The sequence below is a fragment of the Cannabis sativa genome, chromosome X, assembly GCF_029168945.1.
Source record: "Cannabis sativa cultivar Pink pepper isolate KNU-18-1 chromosome X, ASM2916894v1, whole genome shotgun sequence".
Taxonomy (NCBI): Eukaryota; Viridiplantae; Streptophyta; class Magnoliopsida; order Rosales; family Cannabaceae; genus Cannabis; species Cannabis sativa.
In genome coordinates this window covers 9,027,566-9,047,780 of record NC_083610.1, presented here as the reverse complement: position 1 = coordinate 9,047,780, position 20,215 = coordinate 9,027,566, and the positions used below count along the sequence as shown (strand labels likewise).

The window sequence follows — 20,215 nt, the reverse complement described above, 5'->3', positions numbered from 1 at the left end:
CATGTCTGCTTCTGGCTCAAAATCATCTAAGAAGAGCGGTAAGTGCCTGGCTACCCTCGAGGAGGTCTCCCTGGGTCCTATTGCCCAGGAGGGGTACAAGTCTCGAGCGACTGGATGGGAGGCGGCCGAGCTTCACTCCACTCTAACTTGCCCCCATCAGTTGGAGAACATCGTGGAGGTAGCTGGAATCAAGCCTTCCACATCAGGGACCTACCACTGGCCACCTCGTGACGCGGAGACGCCCAATCATAACTACGGTGGCTTTGGGGCCTGGAGCCAAACGCATTTGATGGTCGGGGCCATGCTTCCTCTCTAAGATTATTTTGTTAATTTCTTAGTTTTTGTCGGTCTTGCGCCATACCAACTTATTCCCCAAGCATACTACCTGCTTTCAGGCTTATTTATTTTTTATTCCGCCCGGGGATGGGGCTCTCCCCGCCCGGCGGAAATATTGTATTTTTATGAACTTGTTTCCGTCCCCAAGAAGGGGGACAAACTTAAGGACGGTTTTTACGGGTTCCGGGCCCACCCTGCCAATGAAGGGGTGGTCCCATATAATAGGCAAACTCATGTTAAGGAGTATCGCCGTCGTTTTTTCTTCTCCTCCGGGTTCCGGGCAGTGGACCATCCGGAGCTCCTCACTGAGTGGGTCAGGATTCCTCCTTACGAACGAACTGCACCTACTCAGGTCTTTCTTCGGAGAGCTCAGGCCTTTGCCTCCTATGACCGGGCTGATCTTGACGTCGGGGGCCTGGTCACTACGGAGAACTACAGGAAGGCAAAACTCATCCTTCCGCACCAATCCGTGGAGGACTCTAACCTTTCCTGGGTTATCTGTCCCAACGTGAGGGCGCCGGTCGCGGAGAAGACCTTCCGGGATGAGATCATCGCCACTGCCGAGAAGAAGTACCAGGAATATCTCTACCGGAAGGCTCAGGAGAAGGCATACTCTAAGGCCCAGGCAGCTTCCGGGAGGCCACTTCGCGTGGGGAGCCCGATCGAGAGAAGAAGCCAGGCGATCGCCGGGGGGCCCCTTCATATTGGGGACTCAGCGGAGAGAAGGGCTCCCAGGCCACAGCCTTCGGCTCAGGAGCCGAACACTGGGGCTCCTGGTGCCAGCACTTCCGGCTCCGATGGTAAGTCTCCTTTAGCCGTTCATTATGTCCCGTCTGTTGGCGAGTATGCCAGTCTTAGGCCTGTAGGGTTCGATGAGCGTCTTTATAGGTTTAGGATGCCCTCGACCCGGTGGGGAGACCATTTGAAGGAGTTTTATTTTTCCAACTTAGGAGATTTCCTAGGTCGGTCCCGGATGGGTTCTGGTCCTCCGGAGCCCGTCCCCTTAGGCCCCTCAGCTTATATTACATCCAGCTGGTTCCGGCCTTCGGACAGCTATCTCGGAGATGATGCTGCCAGCATCAAAATTCGGAACTTTGCTAGGGCCGAATTAGAGAGTCAGGGTAGGACTAGCTTGCTTGTCATATCTGAGTGTTGGTGGTTTCCCACGGATGTTCTAACACTTGCTTTCTTTCTTTTGTTGTAGCAGGTGCTTCCATGGACGCCATTTTGGCCGAACTTGCCGGGGTTCACACTCCTGAGGCTCCTCCTCCCTTTACTTCTTCCCAGAACGCCCCCCTCTAAAGATTTCTTCCAGTGCTCCTCCAGACACTATTGACTTAGTGGATGACGAGAAGGTGCTCCCGGGAGAAGGTCAAGAAAAGCAATGGGGCTTTTCTGAGGAAGTTGAAGAAGGTGCAGGAGAGCACCGGGCTCTTCCTGAGGAAGTTGAGGAAGGTGAAGAAGAGCAAGAAATTGCTCTGATTTGCAAACGTAAAGGCAAAATGATTGCCCAGGAGGAGCCCAAACGGCCACGGAGAGCTGATACTCCGGCCCACGGTCTCGATGGCGGGGTCTCTCCCATGGAAGAACATACTGCCCCTCCCAATATTGTGCTGACTTCGGTTCCTGGAGATGAGGCGAGACAGGAGCTCCGGATAGCTAAACACAACTACGCCATGGACGAATACTCTCGGGGGTATGCTGAGGTGGAAGCCCTTAGGAGGGTCTTACGAGTTGAGATGCAAAACACTCTCAACAACCCAGAATACCAGAATCCGTGAGACCTAAATTTGGACCCCCTATCGGACTGGTTCGGTCGCTTCCTTGGGCCCACCTTAGCTCCCTTTGCTGCGGAGATGACTGGCGAGTTTGCGTCCCAGCTTACCCGGTGTGCACCTAAGCGGTTCGCTGCTTGTGCATCCTTGAACTCCATCTACCAAGTCCAGGATCTCAGCCAGTCCCTCACTGTGGTAAGTGTTTTGTAGTTTGCCTTTCCCCTTATTGTTTTCTTTTCTGGAGATTCTTACTTATACTTGCATTATTTTTTAGCTTGCTGCTGAAGCCGGCCGTCTCTCCAAGAACATAATCAACCATGGCTTCGTCCTGTCCGATTTTGGGGACATGGACGAAGTCAGGAAGATTCTTCAGGATCTTACTGCTAAGAGACGGCTTTATCAGGAGGCTGCTGAGCACCGGGAGGCCGCTGCCAAAGCTAATGAGGAAGAGGCTAAGTGGAGGGAAGCGCAGGCGGAGACAATGATCCGGGAGGAGGCCCTGCGGAGAGATAGGCTGGAGGCCAAGCACCAGGAGGAGCTGAGGACGGAAGGTGAAGCCACCGCGAAGGCTAGGCGAGAGCTTCGGGAGGCCAGGGAAGCCTTGGATGAGATGGCTGTCAAGGTGACGTCCTTAGAGGAAACTCACCAGGCAAACTTAGAATCCAGGGCCACCCTGGACACGGAGCTGAAGGAGCTCAGGGACTTCAAGGAACAAGCCTCAAAGAAGGCAAAAAGGGATGAGCTTCTTTCTCCCGTCTCCTGCAGCCGGTGCACCAAGCGTTTTGATGATGGCGTCTTCATGGCTTGGTCTACAAACGACCAGAACATCAAGCTTACCTTCTACCCCAAACCTGAGGAGATGATCGCCAAATTCTGGGAGAAGAAGAAAAAGCTTGATGCCATGGTGGAGGCACGCATCGGACCTCGTCTCCCTCCTCGCATCGATTAGGCCGCTCCGAGTTTGACCCAGTTCAACCAAGATTTCACTCTTTTTTATATATATAGATAGATATGTGTGTGTTTATTTACAACTATTTTCTTTTATTTAAGAAAATATCTCACATAGCTGTTTTAAAGGGGAGACAATTTCTAAGGCCTGTCCTCGGGCCATTTGTATATATTTCGACCTGCCCTTTAGGGCTAGGATATTTATACGTGATCTTTTTTAATGCACATATTTCTCTTTTGGACCTGTCTTTTGGATCAAGATGTTTATACTTATGCTTTTTATTTTTGTGCATACTCTTTTTGACCCGCCCTTTGGGTCAGGATATTTTACTTAGTTTGTTTTTCGTCTGTCTGTGCGGTATACCCTAGTACCCCCCTGAGTGGCATAGTAACTTTGTTTTTAAGGCACTCAGTTTTATTTAACATGCGGAGGCTATATACATTTAGACAGTACAAACTCTTTAAACAAAGTCTAAGTTACATTCTTGGCTATTGGTAATATTTTCTGAGGTGATCGGCATTCCAGGCCCTTGGCACAATGGTTCCATCCATTCTTTTTAGCTTGTAAGTGCCTGAGCCGATTTCGTCCTCGATTTCATATGGTCCTTCCCAATTTGGCCCAAGTACCCCCACTCCGGGTTCTTGGGTGGCTGGGAAGACTCTTCTTAAGACCATATCCCCAATAGCGAACTTTCTGTTTTTAACTTTGGAGCTAAAATACTTGGTCACCTTCTTTTGATAAGCTGCCATCCGTATTTGAGACTCGTCCCGGAGTTCTTCAACTTGATCCAGGGCTTCTTGAAGCAAAGCCTGATTCGTGACTGGATCGTAAGTCGTTCTCCTGTGGGACGGGAATAACGTTTCTACTGGGACCACCACTTCACAACCGTACGCCATTGAAAAAGGCGAGTGACCGGTCGTGGTTCTGGGGGTCGTCCGGTAGGCCCATAACACTCTTGGACACTCTTCAGGCCAGTTGTTTTTGCAGGCCAGCAGCTTTTTCTTCAGGGTGACCTTTAGGATTTTGTTGACTACTTCCGCTTGACCGTTTGTTTGAGGTCTGGCCACCGCGGAGAAGCTTTTCACTACTCCGTGTTGGTTGCAGAAGTCAGTAAATTCTTCGCAATCGAATTGCTTTCCATTGTCAGAGACTATTTTGTGAGGCAGGCCATATCCACACACTATGTTTTTGATAACAAAGTCTAGTGCTTTTTTAGCAGTTATGGTCTTCATGGGCTCAGCCTCCGTCCATTTGGTGAAGTAGTCTACTGCTACTATTGCATACTTTACTCCTCCTTTTCCTGTTGGCAGGGACCCAATAAGATCTATTCCCCATACCGCGAAGGGCCAGGGACTAGTCATCAGGGTGATTTCATTTGGAGGAGCTCTCGGTATGTTCGCGAACCTTTGACACGAATCACACTTTTGGACGTAGTCTATGCAATCTTTTTTCATTGTTGGCCGGAAGTATCCCTGTCTCAATATTTTCTTTGAGAGACTGGGTCCTCCCGTATGATCTCCACAGAACCCTTCGTGGACCTCTAGCATGATTTGTCTAGCTTCAGGGTCCGATACACACCTTAAATAAGGCATGCTGAGTCCTCTTCGGTAGAGAATTTGATCCATCATTACATAAAGATGAGACTGGTACTGAATCTTCCGAGACAGTGCCCTTTCTTGGGGCAACTCAACTTTTGTTATGTATTTTATGATGGGGACCATCCAGCTGGGTTCTTGCCCAACCGTTATTGTGGCCTCTTTTATTTTGATGCTTGGCTCTGCCAAGCGTTCCACTGGTACTACCCCCAACTCTTCGATTTCGCTATCTGAAGCTAACTTAGCCAGACAGTCCGCATGAGCATTCTTTTCTCGGGGGATCCTTTCTATTTTGTAGTCCGTGAACTCATGGAGCAGCTCCCGGACTATTGTTACATACGCGGCCATTCACTCGCCGCGTGTTTGGTATTCTCTCGAAATCTGGTTTACGACCAGCTGGGAATCGCTGTAGACTTCCACTCTTTTGGCTCCTACGGCTTTTGCTAATTTCAGCCCTGCTATTAGGGCTTCATATTCGGCCTCATTGTTTGAAGCTGCGAAGTTGAACCGTAGGGCCGCCTGGAGTCGCAGTCCGGTTGGTGATATCATCGCCACTCCGGCTCCGAACCCATTTTCATTGGAGGCTCCGTCCACAAATACTCTCCATGTGGGGATTGGTGGTACCGGCATATTCGCGGTTGCCTCGGCTTCGTTGCATTCAGTAATGAAGTCTGCCAAGGCTTGGCCTTTCATAGAAATTCGGGGCATGTAGTGCAAGTCAAATTGACTTAGCTCCATTGCCCACTTGAGGAGCCTTCCGGATGCTTCAGGTTTTTGGAGGACCTGACGGAGCGGGTGGTTGGTTAGTATCTTGATCGGATGTGCTTGGAAGTATGGCCTCAATTTCCTCGAGGCCATCAGGAGGCAAAAGAACAACTTTTCGATGATGGGGTACCTCGTTTCGGCTCCTATCATGCGCTTACTGACATAGTACACAGGATGCTGAGTTTTCTCTTCTTCCCGGACTAGGGCAGCGCTGACCGCGTGTTCGGAGACAGCCAAATATAGAAATAGGTCTTCTCCGAGAACGGGTTTTGACAGGATAGGAGGCTTGGCCATGTGCTCTTTTAGTTTTTTGAATGCCTCCTCGCACTCGTCCGACCATTCAAACTTTTGACACTTCTTCAGTATGTTGAAGAAGGGTATGCACTTGTCCGTGGACCGTGAGATGAAGCGGCTTAGGGCAGCTACCTTTCCGGTCAGGCTCAGCACATCTTTATGCTTTCTGGGGGATGGCATGCTCAGGAGAGCCTGGATTTTTTCCGAGTTTGCCTCAATCCCCCTCTGGCTGACGATGAAGCCCAGGAACTTCCCTGACTTGACCCCAAAGGTGCATTTCTTTGGGTTGAGCTTCATGCCGTATCTCCGGACTACTTCAAAACATTCCTCTAAGTCGCTTGCATGGCTGTTGCATGCTTTGGACTTTACGAGCATGTCATCTACATAAACCTCCATGTTTCGTCCCAGGAGGCCTTTGAACATCCGGTTGACCATTCTCTGGTAGGTTGCTCTGGCGTTTTTCAGTCCGAAGGGCATGACTAGGTAGCAGTATACCCCCTTATCGGTCCTGAAGCCAGTGCACTCCTGGTCTGCCGTATGCATCTTTATCTGATTGTACCCAGCATAGGCATCCATGAAGGATAATAGCTTGAATCCAGAAGTGGCGTCTACCATCTGGTCGATCCTGGGCTGCGGGAAGCAGTCCTTCGGACAAGCTTTGTTTAGATCAGTGAAATCTATACAAACTCGCCAAGTCCCGTTCGGCTTGGGTACCAGGACCGGATTGGCTAGCCACTCCAGATAGTATACGTCGCGGATCATGCCGTTGGTCAAAATTTTATCCACCTCTTTCTCCAAACCTCGCTTTTGCTGGACTGGCGGCATGTTCGGATTGACGTTGAGTACGTGGGTGATGACATGAGGGCTTATGCCAGTCATGTCTTCTTGGCGCCATGCAAAGATGTTGATGGCGCCCTTCAGTGTTTTTATTATTTTCTCTTTTTCCTCCGGATCTAGGTTCTTTCCCAGCTGGAGTACTTTGGTGGAGTCGAGGTCGCACACTGATAATTCCTCGACATCCTCCATTGGTTCCACAATTCTTTCTGACCCCACACGGGGGTCTAACTCATCTTCTTCAGCCATATCTGGCTCAATGGATTCCCGGACCATCAGTACGGGCAGGTGGGTTGCGACATTGTAGCATTGCCTTGCTTCCCCCTGGTTTCCTCTCACCGTCCCGATCCCAGCTTCCTGGGTAGGGAACTTCAGGCATAGGTGCCGAATGGATGTGACTGCGCCAAAATCTACCAAGGCCGGTCGGCCGAGGATCGCGTTGTAAGCAGTTGGACAGTCCACCACCACGAAAGTGCAGTATTTAAATGTGCTCTGGGGGGTGTCCGGGCACAAGGTGACTGGGAGCCTTACTTTTCCCATTGGGATAAGTGTTGTCCCATTAAACCCTGTGAGTTGGGACCCACTGGGCGAGAGGTCTCGGTCCGTCAAGCCTATTGCGGTGAAGGCCTCCTTGAAGAGTAGGTTCACGGAACTTCCATTGTCAATTAAGACTCTGGCCAAAACTTTATTTGCGATGGGGGTCTCTATGACCAATGGGTCATGATGAGGGAAGCGCACCGTCTTGTCGTCTTCTTCCGTGAACGTGATGGGTTGGTCCATCAGCCGGGGCCTTTAAGCTAGGAGTTGAGTAACCTCCCAAACCTCATTGTTTTTTACGGCCCCTGCGTATCGTTTGAGCTCCTTGCGAGTAGTTCCTCTGATATGGGGACCTCCGGATATCATGGCTACCCTCCCGTTAGGTCTGGGCGGCAGACCGGGGATGTGTTGGGCGTCGCCCGCGGGAGCAGTTGGAGCTAACGCTCCTACTGTACTCCCCAGTGTTCCCTGAGGCACACCCACAGTCGCCTGACCCGGATTAAGGTGAGGCAGCCTATTTTTGATCCACTCATAGAGGTGGCCCAACCGGATTAGGTTTCAATCTCATTCTTGAGATTCTTGCATTCATTGGTGCTATGACCAATGTCATTGTGGTACTCGCATATTTTGCTCGGATCTCTCTGGGAGCTATCCTTGTACAACGGTTGTGGTCTCCGGTAGTGTGTATTTTGCCTAGTAGCAAAGTACACACGCTCTTGGGAGTCCGACAGCTCCGTGTATTGAGTGTACTGGGGAGTGTACCCCCTTTTCTGGCACTTCTCCCCCGTCCGGGTGCTGCCCTTGGAGGACCTTTTACTCCTCGAGCCACGGAAGGGCCTCGCTGTGCCAAGCAGGAGTCGGAAGCAGAGTGCGAAGGAGTTTGTCCGTTCATTCCGGACGGGTTGCCGAAATGGGATGACGCTGGTGCCAAGGCCTGGCCCTGACTGTTTCCGGGGGTGGCAGAGAATTGTATGCCGCTTGTTTGTGGAGTTGCGGTCGGGGCAGTACCCGAGGGCGATACTCCGGGCATGTACCCTGCTATCCCGGTGGGATAGTATCCTCCATAAGCCACTATTTGGGCTTCTTCGAGGTTGATATATTTTTGGACTCTCTTCTGGAAGTCCTGAAGGCTAGCAGCTCCTTCTTGCTGTAGTTCATTCCAGAAAGGAGTCCCCGTACGGATGCCTGCTTGGAGAAGCGCAAGCTGTTGTCCGTCGTCAACTTTTTTGGTTTTCGAGGCTTCCTCTCGGAACCTCTTTATATAGTTTTTCAAGGTCTCGGTGGGCAGTTGCTTGATATTAGTCAAGGCACTGACCTCCAGGTTGACCTTTCTTGCGGCGACAAACTGTCTCCGGAAATTGGTCTGTAGCTTGTTCCAACAGCCCACGGATCCTGGTTCCAGCTTCTTGAACCATTCCTCCGCGGACCCACTTAGAGTAAGTGGGAAGCACAGACATTTGGCGTCATTGCTGACTCTCATGACCGTCATGACACGGTTGAACCGTGATAAGTGGTCGCTAGGATCGGAGTTCCCGGTATAAGCTGCCATTTCGGGCATCTTGAAGTTCTTAGGGAGTTCCGCCTCCAGGATGTGCTTAGCACATGGCTCCCGGTCCTCGCTATCTGAGTCGGAGTCGTCCCCTTTCTGCCTTCGGGAGACTCGGGCAATGTCTTTTCGAAGTATGGCGAGTTCCGCCATAATTCCTTCATTTAACGTACCCGTGGAGACCGCGGGTCCGTATCTTTTTTGGTCAAGGTGATCCCGGAGGTCACCTTGGTGCCCATTGATTTGATTTCTCAGGTCAACGGGAGGACACCTCTGTCCTCTTCTTCCTCTACCCCCGGGCTCTTGGTGCATGGAAACGCTTTTTCAGTCCTCTCGATCCTGAGGGCCAAAGCTCCCTTTTTGGGGCTTGCCCCTCTGCGGACCTTTCCCTTTAGGGAAATCTGAGCGGACCTTTCGCGGATCCTGTGCCTTTTTCTTTCGCGCTGGGGTAGAGGTAGGGTTTTTTGTTTGGTTCCCTTCAGCAGGGTACCTTATAGGGCTAGGCTCGCTAGACTTCTGCTGTTGGGAACTAGGCGAGGACGTCTCTGGTTCCTTGCCAAGTCCAGTAGTCATTGCCTTGGGATGAACGTGAATGCCAGCCACCTCCATGGCTTTTTGCATGGCCAGCATCACTTCTTGCATTTTTTGGTTTTGTGCTTTCTGAGCTTCGATCTCGGCTTCGTGATCGATAGCTTTTTGTCTGAGGAGCACCAACTCTGAGTAACTACCTTCGTCGTAGGCATACTCATCGAGGTTTCCCTCGTAGTCATCATCTGGAATTCCTTCTTCTTCCTCGGAACCCTCGGCTGCTCTTGAGGCTACATCTTCCTCATTTGGGTCTTGAGCATCTTCTAGAGGGCGAGGCTGACGAGTACTCCTAGTCTCCACCATGGTTGTGAAGTCAAGTGTTCGTTTACAATGGTTTCTTCAGCTCTCAATGAAAGCACCAAAATTTTGACCGAGGTTTTCGGCAACTAATAAAATATTATAAAGTTAGAGAGCTGTAAGAAAATTAGAGAAGGATTTTTACGTGGTTGGGGCGTTAATGAGCCTTAGTCCACGAGTCTTTTTTATTTATGGATATATTTAATACAGAGGATGTATTTGGGGAGTGTTTCACTCTTATAAATACAGAGAATGTTCTTGGTGAGTATTTACTCTACTTGCTTTTATGCAGCCCAAGATTCTCGATCCCATTTAATGAGCTTTGAGGGGGTATTTATAGTGTTTTTGGTGGGGTGATCCCCAGAATTATCATTACAAATGCATCTGTAAGTATGCATAAAGTTGGGCATTCCCAATGAATATACCATGGGTAATGCATGGTCAAATCCCTAGGTGTTGTAGGGTTTTTATGTGGAATGTCCTTATTGCCTTTTGTCTGATGTGACTCTTCACAGTGTAGCCGTCGCTAGACTTAAATGATCATTACTTTGTAGCTGCTGGTTGGAGGTTGTGCCGTCAGACTTTATTGCGTGTAGCAGTCCCAACACGCTTCCTCCCATGCGGCATTAAATGCGACTTGATTGCTCAGGAGAAACCTGACACGTCACGGAGATGCCTTAACGTTACTTCAAGCTTCCGGGAGCATATGGGGTTCCATATGCCTTCTCTGGGAGCTACGTCCTGGAAGCCACCTTACAGCATAAAGACTTAGCAAATATTTTGGATTGTACATTGCTTGATCCACGTGTCCTTGTTTGGTTGGTCCACGTATATTGGGAAAAATTAGGGGCAACAACAGAAAATAAAGTCTTTTTACGTTGTACTCATGTTAATTTGTTGTTGATATTTTATTATTTGTATGTTATTTTTTGTTGTTGTTTTGATGTTATTTAGATGTTCTTTTCATGTTACTTTTATGTCATTTTTTTGTTGTTTTCATGTTGTTTTTATGAAAAACCGTAAAAATGTAAAAAAATTCTTTAAACGTAAAAATGTAATATTTTTTTTTTACATAAAATGGTGCCTTATATAATTATCCCTTTCATAATTATATATAACTCTACTTTGAGCTACCCATATAGTACCTCAGTCAATGTACCTTCAATGGTTGAAAATATAACTTCTAGTTTTACGAACAATTACTGAAAATAAGGGTATTCATTTGATCTAATCTGTATTATTTTGCTTATCGTACATTCAATCTACACTTAGTGCAAATTTATATTTTTAATTCAATTCAATCCACATAGTACTTAAATCTAATCCAATTCAATCCAATCCGTAAAAGTGCAGATTGAATCGATTATTTTAGAATGATTACTTTGTAATATTTAATAATTTAATATTTATTAAAAAATATTTTTTTCACATAACTAACAACAAATAAACACTTTTAAAAAACAACAACAACAAAACAAAATAAATTATTGTTTGTGGTGTTTAGTTCAGCCATTTTATGTTTTATCTTTTGCTAATGTGTTATGTTTTGACAGTTGGTGCCCAAATTTGTTGTCTCAACAAACAACCAACTTTAAATATTATAAATAGACCTTGTAACACACTTTTAGTTAAGTTGTAAATTTAGATTTTAGGAATAAAGAGAGTGAAAAGGAAGGATGTATAAGGGAATCAATCAAGTGTAGCTGATCTTGGTTCCCATTTGTGAGGTTCATTGTAATTTCTTCTCATCCTTTCTTCATTGTATTCAACACACTCTTGTACTTGTTCAACATCAATAAAGGTCTATGTTTTTCAACTCTTGGTGTTAATTTTTCTCTTTGATATGTTCTTTAGGTTGCTGGTTTTATTAGAACAGTTTGTGATCAAACTGTGTTGGTTATTTTTGTTTCATTTTGATTGCTGCATTGTGTTCTTGATTAGGTTGTTGAGAGTGATTAATTCACTACCAGTGGTATCAGAGCCGAGGGAGATCAAAGACATCAAGAACCTAGTTTTGAAGATTAAGAATTGCAGCCATGTCATCTACAAGATTCGTGGTGGACAAGTTCAATGGTGCAAATAATTTTGGTTTGTGGATGAAAGCACTTCTTGTTCATCAAGAGATCTCTGAAGCTTTGAATGCAGATGACTTGAACAACATCAAAGATGAGAAAACCAAGAAAGAAACAAAGAGCAAAGCACACAATGCAATCATCTTGAGCCTTAGAGATGAAGTTTTGAGAGAAGTCTCACATGAGGAGACTGCAGCTGCACTTTAAGACAAACTTGCCTCGATCTATCTCAAGAAATCTTTGGCAAACAAATTGTAACTCAAGAAAAGTTATACACCCTCAGAATGGAAGAGACGAAGGAGCTTAGAAAGCACCTGGATGAGTTCAATAGAATTATCCTTAAAATGTCTAATATTGGTGTGAAGAGTGATTAGGAAGATCAAGGTAAAATTCTTCTCAATTCTCTTCCTAAATCCTATGAACATTTTATTGATACTATATTATATGGGAAGGATACTCTAACCCTGGCAGAAGTGAAAGCTGCTTTCAATTTCAAGGAGATTCAAATGAAATCAGAAGAAAAAGGAGAAACCAATGGAGAAGGATTCTTGGCTCGAGGAAGATTTGACATAAAAGATTAGAAGAATTTCAAGAACTCTCATGGCCACAACAACAACAATCATCACAAAGGAAAATCCAAGTTTAAACTAGGAAAATTCTACAATTACTGTAAAAAGGAAGGGCATTATAAATCAGAGTATTATCTGCTCAAGAATAAAACAAATAAAAAAGGAAAATCTAATGTTAGAGAAGCTGGTTTAGTGTCAAATGGATATGAATCTGGTGATGTGCTGGTTGTTACAAACAGTGTATCCAATGGAGATTGGATATTGGATTCTGGATTTTCCTTCCACATGTGTCCAAATAAAGATCTTTTCAGTAGCTTTGAAGAAATTTCAGGGGGGTCAATTCAATTTGGAAATAACAAGGCTTGTAAGGTGCAAGGCATTGATTTTGTTGTCATCAGGATGCATGATGGTGGTGCTAGAACAATTACAAATGTGAGATTTGTACCTGATCTGAGAAGAAACTTGTTGTCAATTGGTGTTCTAGCTTCCAATGGTTGTACTGTGAAGATTGAGGGCAGCCAAATGAATGTTTTTAAGGGAGAAATTGTTGTCATCAAAGACGAGTTCAGAAATGGCCTATATTTTCTCACTGGTAAGTCTGTGGTTGGAACAGCAGCCTTAGTTTCTAGTAAAGAAACTGATCTCATTCAGCTTTGGCATCAAAGACTTGGCCACATTAGTGAGAGATGGATTGCAGAGTTGCTGAAAAAGGGGGTTCTCAATGGCAAACTCAGTGGGAAGTTAGATTATTGTGAAGAATGCATCTATGGGAAGCATTGCAGGCTGAAATTTGGCAAAGGCACAAATACAACAACATCCCACTGGCCTACATTCACTCTGATTTTTGGGGAGCAGCCAAGGTTCCATCCTTGGGTGGAGCAAATTATTTCATGAGCATTGTTGATGATTACTCAAGAAAAGTTTGGGTAATGCTCTTGAAATCTTAGGATCAAGCCCTAGAGAGTTTCATTAATTGGAAAACTCTCACTAAAAACCAAATTGGTTTGAAGGTCATGAAGCTGAGGACTGACAATGGGCTTGAATTTTGCTCCAAAGAATTTGACGGGTAGTGTAGCAATGTTAGAATTGCCAAACACAACACTGAGAAATACCCCTCAGCAAAATGGAGTTGTTGAGAGGATAAACAGAACTCTCCTAAAAGAGAGTGAGGTGCATGCTAAAGGGTGCAAATCTTAGTAGAAAATTCTAGGGAGAAGCTGTCACAACAGCCAGCTATTTGATCAATAGATGCACATTTGTAGCTTTGAATTTTAAGACCCCTCAGGAAGCTTGGACTGGCAAGAAACCAAGCTATGAACACTTAAAAGTGTTTGGCTGCACTGCATATGTCCATATCAGACAAGACAAGCTCGAGCCAAGAGCTATCAAATGCATATTCATAGGATACCCCAATGGTGTAAAGGAGTACAAATTGTGGTGCTTAGAAGAAGGTCTATGTTTTTCAACTCTTGGTGTTAATTTTTATCTTTGATTTGTTCTTTAAGTTGCTAGTTTTATTAGCATAGTTTGCGATCAAATTGTATTGGTTATTTTTGTTTTATTTTGATTGCTGCATTGTATTCTTGATTGGGTGTTTGAGAGTGATTCATTCACTACATTATTGTTTTAGGGCTTCGATTACAAATTAATATAAATAAAACAAGAAATAACAAATTCAAAAGCAAGAAGAAAAAAATTGTACGCATAAAGAAATGTTAATTTTTTTTAGATTATATTTTTCATATAAATAAAAAATAAATATATATTTGATCATTATGTTTTGAAATATATTTGTATCATGTGTATTAAAATTTTTAATTATTATTTTTTATACTAAAATATTAATTGTATATATTTTTTAAAAATATATATATAAATATGTGTTGATTAGATTGAATCGGTTACGTTTACATATTAATCAACATCCAATCAGCGCAAGTGCAGATTTTAAATTTTCTAATCACATCCAATTCGCACAAGTGCAGATATTCACACTTTGTGGATTGGATCGTGCTGAGTAAATTAGATTGACTATTTTATGGACACCCCAAATTAAAAGTAGGGTAGAGTGCAAATTACCTTTAATCAGAGGTCATTCTCACTAATTAATTTTTTTTTAATTAGAAACATATGTGTAACAATTTTAAGTTATAAAGAGTTTTACTACGAATATTTTACTACTTTAAGTAAAAAAAAAAAACTACTAAAAGAATCTTATTTAGTAATTGATTGTAAAAATTAATTTGTAATTATAATTGTTAACGCAGATTTTCGTTAACTAAATTTGAGCCTCACGATTATGATTCAACACAGAAATTATAAAGCTATAGAAAAATAAAATATGAACACTGGGTTTTTTACGTGGTTTTGCAGTTAAAATTCTGCATAGTCCACGAGTCAATCTTATTCAGATTTCTGAGTATTTTTATAGGGCCTCTTGCGTAAGATTTTTTTCATCCATTTTTTGAGATTGTTTGCCACTATTTATAATTGCATAGTGGTAGTTAATTACAAGGCTGACCAAAATGTAATTACAGTCATTATCCCTTAAATCGTGGGATGTGATTACATATTATGAAATGTAAATGCAGTGTATGATTTTGAAAATCATTTAGCTGTAATTTTCCCACTTTTACTGGGTCAGAAATATCGTGTATTAAACACGTATTTAATTGTTGAATCTGGAGATGCCTCGACAAAAACTTGATTGTAGTGATCCCAATGGCGAGCTGGAACCATCCTTCTTTCCGAAGTCGACTTGAAATGTTTTACGTCGATTGCGGGTATATGGAAATCTTCTAACTTGCCAGGGTTATGAGCCTCGCTCCTGTTAGTTAGATGGAACTATAAGGAGCTTTCTCGTAGCGAGATGGTCATCTCGCATTCTTGTTCTTCGAGCCGATTCGACTTTTACACTTAGTTTGCTTTTTGCAAGCTAGGGTATGTGTTACTTTTCTCCAATGCCTCGCTATTCTCCTTTAGCGACATATGGTTTCTCGTTAGACACTAAGTACCAATTCGTATATTGATTCCTCGCCTAAGACCTTACAGTCAGCGGGTTACAAATATACTCTGATACTTACACAATTAATGAGTTATTCCATAAAAATATATGGCACCGATTCACATTCCCTTTACCTTGACACGTGTCCTCCAGTCGTACCTTACATAATTTTTTTTTGCATTTTTACGGAATTTTACATAGAAACTCCTATTGCAACTAGCGTTGCAACCCAAATTGCAACAAAAAATCGACCAGAAACCCCTATTGCAACTAGCGCTGCAACCACTTTAGAAACCCAAACCGTAAATTTGAAAAAAAAAAATTAAAAAAATAGTATATGGGATAATACCCCTTAAAAGTTTGTCTTTTTTTTTAATATTATTAGAAAATTAATATATATTATATATTATAATTTTTTAAAACTATATATAATTAAGTGCGGATTGAATTGAATCGGTTACTTTTTTTGGTCAAACAACATCCAATCCGCACAAGTGCGGATTTTAGATTTTTCAATCCAATCCAATCTGTACAAGTTCGGATATCCTCATTTTGCAAATTGAATTAGATTAGATCGTGTAGATTGCATTGGATCCTTAGTGAACACCTAGCACGTTTATTTCTTCTGTGCCATTTTTCGCTCACTGTGAGGGAGGATAATTAAAAGATGAGACCATTCTACACTTAAGCAACTTAAAAGGCAGTTTCACTTTCTCATGGATCATTTCTGTCAACTTGAGACATAAGGTTCAGAAATTGGATCTAATAACTACCATTTCATGCTCACTACAAGAAACTTATGAAGCAACGCTTTGTCATTTGGACTTTAACTTAAATTAATTAGCGTGAAATATTTGCCTCTTCAATTTGTCTCCATAGCGATTGTGCTTATAGGAGGGCAAAAGGACAAATAAGAAAATCATTACACAAAATTTTATGATGTTTAACAAATAGTTGTGACGATATGCAAAGACTAAAATGAAATAGAAAGAATTAATTGAATATTAAATGTCAATGTGAAAATTGAAAGGAAAAAAAAAAGACGCAAGAAAAAAAAATAGCACTCTAAACTATAGCAGTAAAGAAATAAAGTATTTCCTCTTTTCTTTCAATGCTGCAGCCAAAATTTCAACAGGAAAAAATTCTGTTAGGTTCTCCAGCCTGTGAAAAGCAATGTTAAAAGAAGAGAACCTTGTATGTACTGTACAATCACGACCAGTGCTTGATTTTATCTTCTTCGATAATCTGCATGAAGGAAGCTCTCAAATGGTGTTCCTGTGAGAGCCTTTTGGATGTCATCCCAATTTTCAACCAGATTAGACAAAGAACCTTTGTGAATCTTCACTTGGCGGCTCTTTAGTTCCATTCGCGGAACCTTTAAAAAATCTTGAACATCTGTAAGCTTCTGCACACATGCAAAAATAATATAAGAAAGAACAACAAAAATCATGATCAAACTATAGTGATACTCAGTATTCTGACATAACAGATCAAGCTCAGTCATGTATATTGAGTAAAGATTGCTTACAGTGCGGTTTTTGACTACATCCTCGTAGTAAACAACCATATGCCTCGTACTCTTGAAGTACTCCAAAGCTTTGGTTGTTGTCTCTTCTACTTGTTTCAAGTTGGGTATCAGCAATGCTGCATTAACTGTTGGCTTGTACTTCGCCAGTATGTCTGCCTGAAAACCATTGGAAAGATGAGTTAAAAATCTTGGAAGTGTGTGTGTATGTGTGTGTGGGTGAGAGAGAGAGAGAGAGAGAGAGAGAGAGAGAGAGAGAGAGAGAGAGAGAGGGAGACCTCAAGGGGAGAATGTACATGGGACTTGTGTGTTCCATTCAGTAACTTGACTTCTCTATCATAAGAATTTGCGAGAACTGAGATCATCCTGCGCAAAAGATTTCTACGAAAGAGAAAGATTGCAGTAACACCTCGACTTTCAAAATACTTCACTATTTCCTTGTGATGCTGCATTAAACCCTGCAAATATTTTTCAATTAGGCCAAAATCTCTTCTTCTATGCAGAACAAAACCTTACATTCAGTTGTGAGCTCATGAAACGCAAGTGTAAAGGAGTCCTCACAGAATGATGCCAGAACGTGCACTAGTATTAAGAGTATGGTTTTCCAAACTTTTTTATTTTTAAATCATTTTTTCTTTTCTATCAATAAATTGATGCCTTAACGTTTATGCATTTAATGATTTAGAACTTCTCAGACACGAAGACCTATTTGGTACAGGATAAGGGTCCTTTTGGTGCACCATAATACACCATATTGTATAATATTAAATATAATTGTATTATATGTCATTTTTTATAAAGTACTATATTTGATATTGACTTGTATATTCATATTATATATGAATCAAAATTTAACAATAATTATATAAAAAATATAATATACAAGACAGTTTAATATAATATTATATAATACAACACGATTTAATACACCGTACCAAATGAACCCTCAATCAGTGAGCACAAGGTCATCATAGGAACTTCAAGTGGGTCGGACAAGATGCTTTTTATTCTACACAAAGTTGCAAAAGGGTTGGTTCTTAAATTTAAATTGTTAGGGATCGGAGATCAGATAGAACTTATAGTGGAGTCTACATCAAATTTGTAAGGAAAAAGTATAGTTAGTTTCTCATATAACCGAAAGCAATCAATTACATCCAGTTCCAAAAAATTCAAAACAACACAAGATGAAATCGATTTGATATGTCATGTAGCCAGCCACATTTTCCCTACAGACAAACCGAGAAGAACCAATCTAACATGTCCTGGTTATTCAGACAACAGCTATCTATAAACTAGGCATGCATGTCAAAGCAGGTGAAAAACACAAATGTCTCAAGCTTCTTCAGCGTGCAGTGTCAGAAAATTAGATATGATGTACATTTGCTACTAGTTGCACTAAAATCTAATGCTTTGTTTTTTAAACAAACTAAATAATTGTGCAACCAAGGCAAATAGCACATGGTAAATAAGAAATCAAATTTCTAGAGCATATATATTCACCTGATTAAGCATCCACTTTAACCCTACTGCAGCTGTACACTCATTCTTTGAGGCACTACTAAACCAGTCTAGATTGTAAATTCTATCCAAAGTCTCCACAATGGTTGAGATGTTACTTCTCCTAACTTTGACGGAGAATACCTCCCCATTTGAGCTAATGTTAGTATGGTTATTCAACAATGTTTCAAACCACCCACTTCCAGACCTCTGCATTGATAAAATGGCGAAATATCGCACAGGATTGCATGCGCATTCAGCCCTGAAATACATGACAAATCATGTAATTGTCTTTCAAATGAAATCAAGCCCAAAACCCAAAACTAATAAACAGCTTTATACCTGCTATAATTCTTGGGTTTGGGGTAGTGCACAAGAGGAGTTTCCAAGGATTCAATATTCGGTTCTTGACAAGGCTTTTCAATCACCTGGAGATTCAAATATCCAACCTTGTTCCGGGTGCTAACTTGCTTCAGACAAATGGAGCATATATATACACCACACACCATTGCAAATACCAATACAATCATCCTCAACACCAATGGAGATTTCTTGGGCGCCTTTATCAGTAAAACATCCTGAAATTCTCTAAATTTAGCTTATGTGAAGGGAGGAAAACATACAAGGACAGAGACAATAAAACCCACATGGGGTATCAACTTATTTGTTTTCTCACAAAGGCCAAAATTGGATGAGCCGATCAGATTAATCATAGCAGAGTTAGAAAAAGCAAATCACATGACTATTGGCACAAGAAGCAGCAAAATTTATACACATAAACAAATAAAATTAAAAAAGAAAAGACAAAATAAAGTGCAAAGAAGAATCAACCTAAGAGAAGCTAAATCAGACGACATGGCAACTACTATACATATCAAAATAGTGGGAAAAAATAAATATTATAAATAAGAAATCTTCATCTAGAATATACTATCAAATGAAAGCCGAAAAAACAGGAAAAATATTGTTTGATTAATCTTAACCCAGATCCGATATTTCACATGCAACCCCATTATAATATAATCTAAGGAAAAAGAAATGGCAAACGACAAGAGGCAAGAGTCATATATATACAAGAAACAAAAAAATTGTATATAGAGAAAGATTAAAAGGTAGACCTTGGTGAAGAAAAATAGATCGTCAGCCATGGTCTCGAAGCTTAAAAAGGACACCAACGAAAAGGCATTGGGCAGCTCAGATTCTTCTTCTTCCTTCCTTCTTTCTCTTTCTTTTTCTCGTACTTCTTTTTTTTTTATTATTTTTTTTGTTGTTGTTGTTGGCTTTAGTTTTTCTCTCTACTGCACTAATCCATAAAATTCAAACCCAAAATATGAAGAAAAAGAAAAATGAAAAGAGAAATAGTGAGGGAGAGAAACTTTATTTGATGGGTTTTTCCCTTTTACTATTTTTATATATTTACTATTTTTCTATTGAGGAAAAAAAGAAAAAACAAATGAAAAGGAACAGAATGATTAGATGCTTCCATCGACCGTTGCACGCCTTTCTTTGAGTTTATAATATATAATGGTTTCATCTGAGATTCTTCGCAATCCAAGCGAAAAGGAATCCACACGAACGAGAAAGACGAAGTAGGACTTTGCCAATGATACAAGCCGTCGTTTTCTGGTTTTCCCAACAATATTTACGACGTTATCCTTGACAATTTGCCACACAATTTTTGCCAAAATCTCATAATTTTTTCAGAAAAAAAAAAAATAAAAAGAAACTTTCAAAGATATAAATTTTTGGTCCTTTATTTTATTGAAAAAATTATATTGTATTCACACTTTATTTTACTACGTTTTTTATTTAAAAGAAATTTTATATGTTACCTGCAAAAATATACGTATAATTAATTTTTTTTAATTAAGTAATGCAATTTTTTTTTTATTTTTAAATGAGATTTGAGATTTTGATTTAAAAAAAAATGAGCTATTGCTATATTAGTGTGTTATTTAGATATAATTATATATGCGTATTTTTAAAATTTTTTAAATTTTCTTAATTAGTTAATGTATTTGATAATGCAAAT

At 41.7% G+C, this 20,215-nt stretch overlaps 1 protein-coding gene across 1 annotated transcript; it reads right to left on the bottom strand.

Moving 5' to 3' along the window:
* Positions 1 to 15,955: 15,955 nt before the first annotated feature.
* Positions 15,956 to 19,880, bottom strand: LOC115703253 (uncharacterized). Its single transcript, XM_030630771.2, has 6 exons — positions 19,302 to 19,880; positions 18,526 to 18,761; positions 18,187 to 18,445; positions 16,965 to 17,144; positions 16,690 to 16,845; positions 15,956 to 16,566 (listed from the first exon to the last, which is right to left on the bottom strand). Exons 1-6 carry the CDS (start codon positions 19,329 to 19,331, stop codon positions 16,390 to 16,392), a joined length of 1,038 nt encoding a protein of 345 aa, XP_030486631.2. The 5' UTR covers positions 19,332 to 19,880; the 3' UTR covers positions 15,956 to 16,389.
* Between the last annotated feature and the right edge of the window lie 335 nt (positions 19,881 to 20,215).

Coding starts and splice junctions, on each gene's coding strand:
- LOC115703253 (XM_030630771.2), bottom strand. CDS start 19,331: ATGGCTGACGATCTATTTTTCTTCACCAAG. Junction 18,762..19,301: donor ATCTATTTTTCTTCACCAAG/GTCTACCTTTTA, acceptor AGAGAATTTCAG/GATGTTTTACTGATAAAGGC. Junction 17,145..18,186: donor TAAAGTGGATGCTTAATCAG/GTGAATATATAT, acceptor AAATATTTGCAG/GGTTTAATGCAGCATCACAA.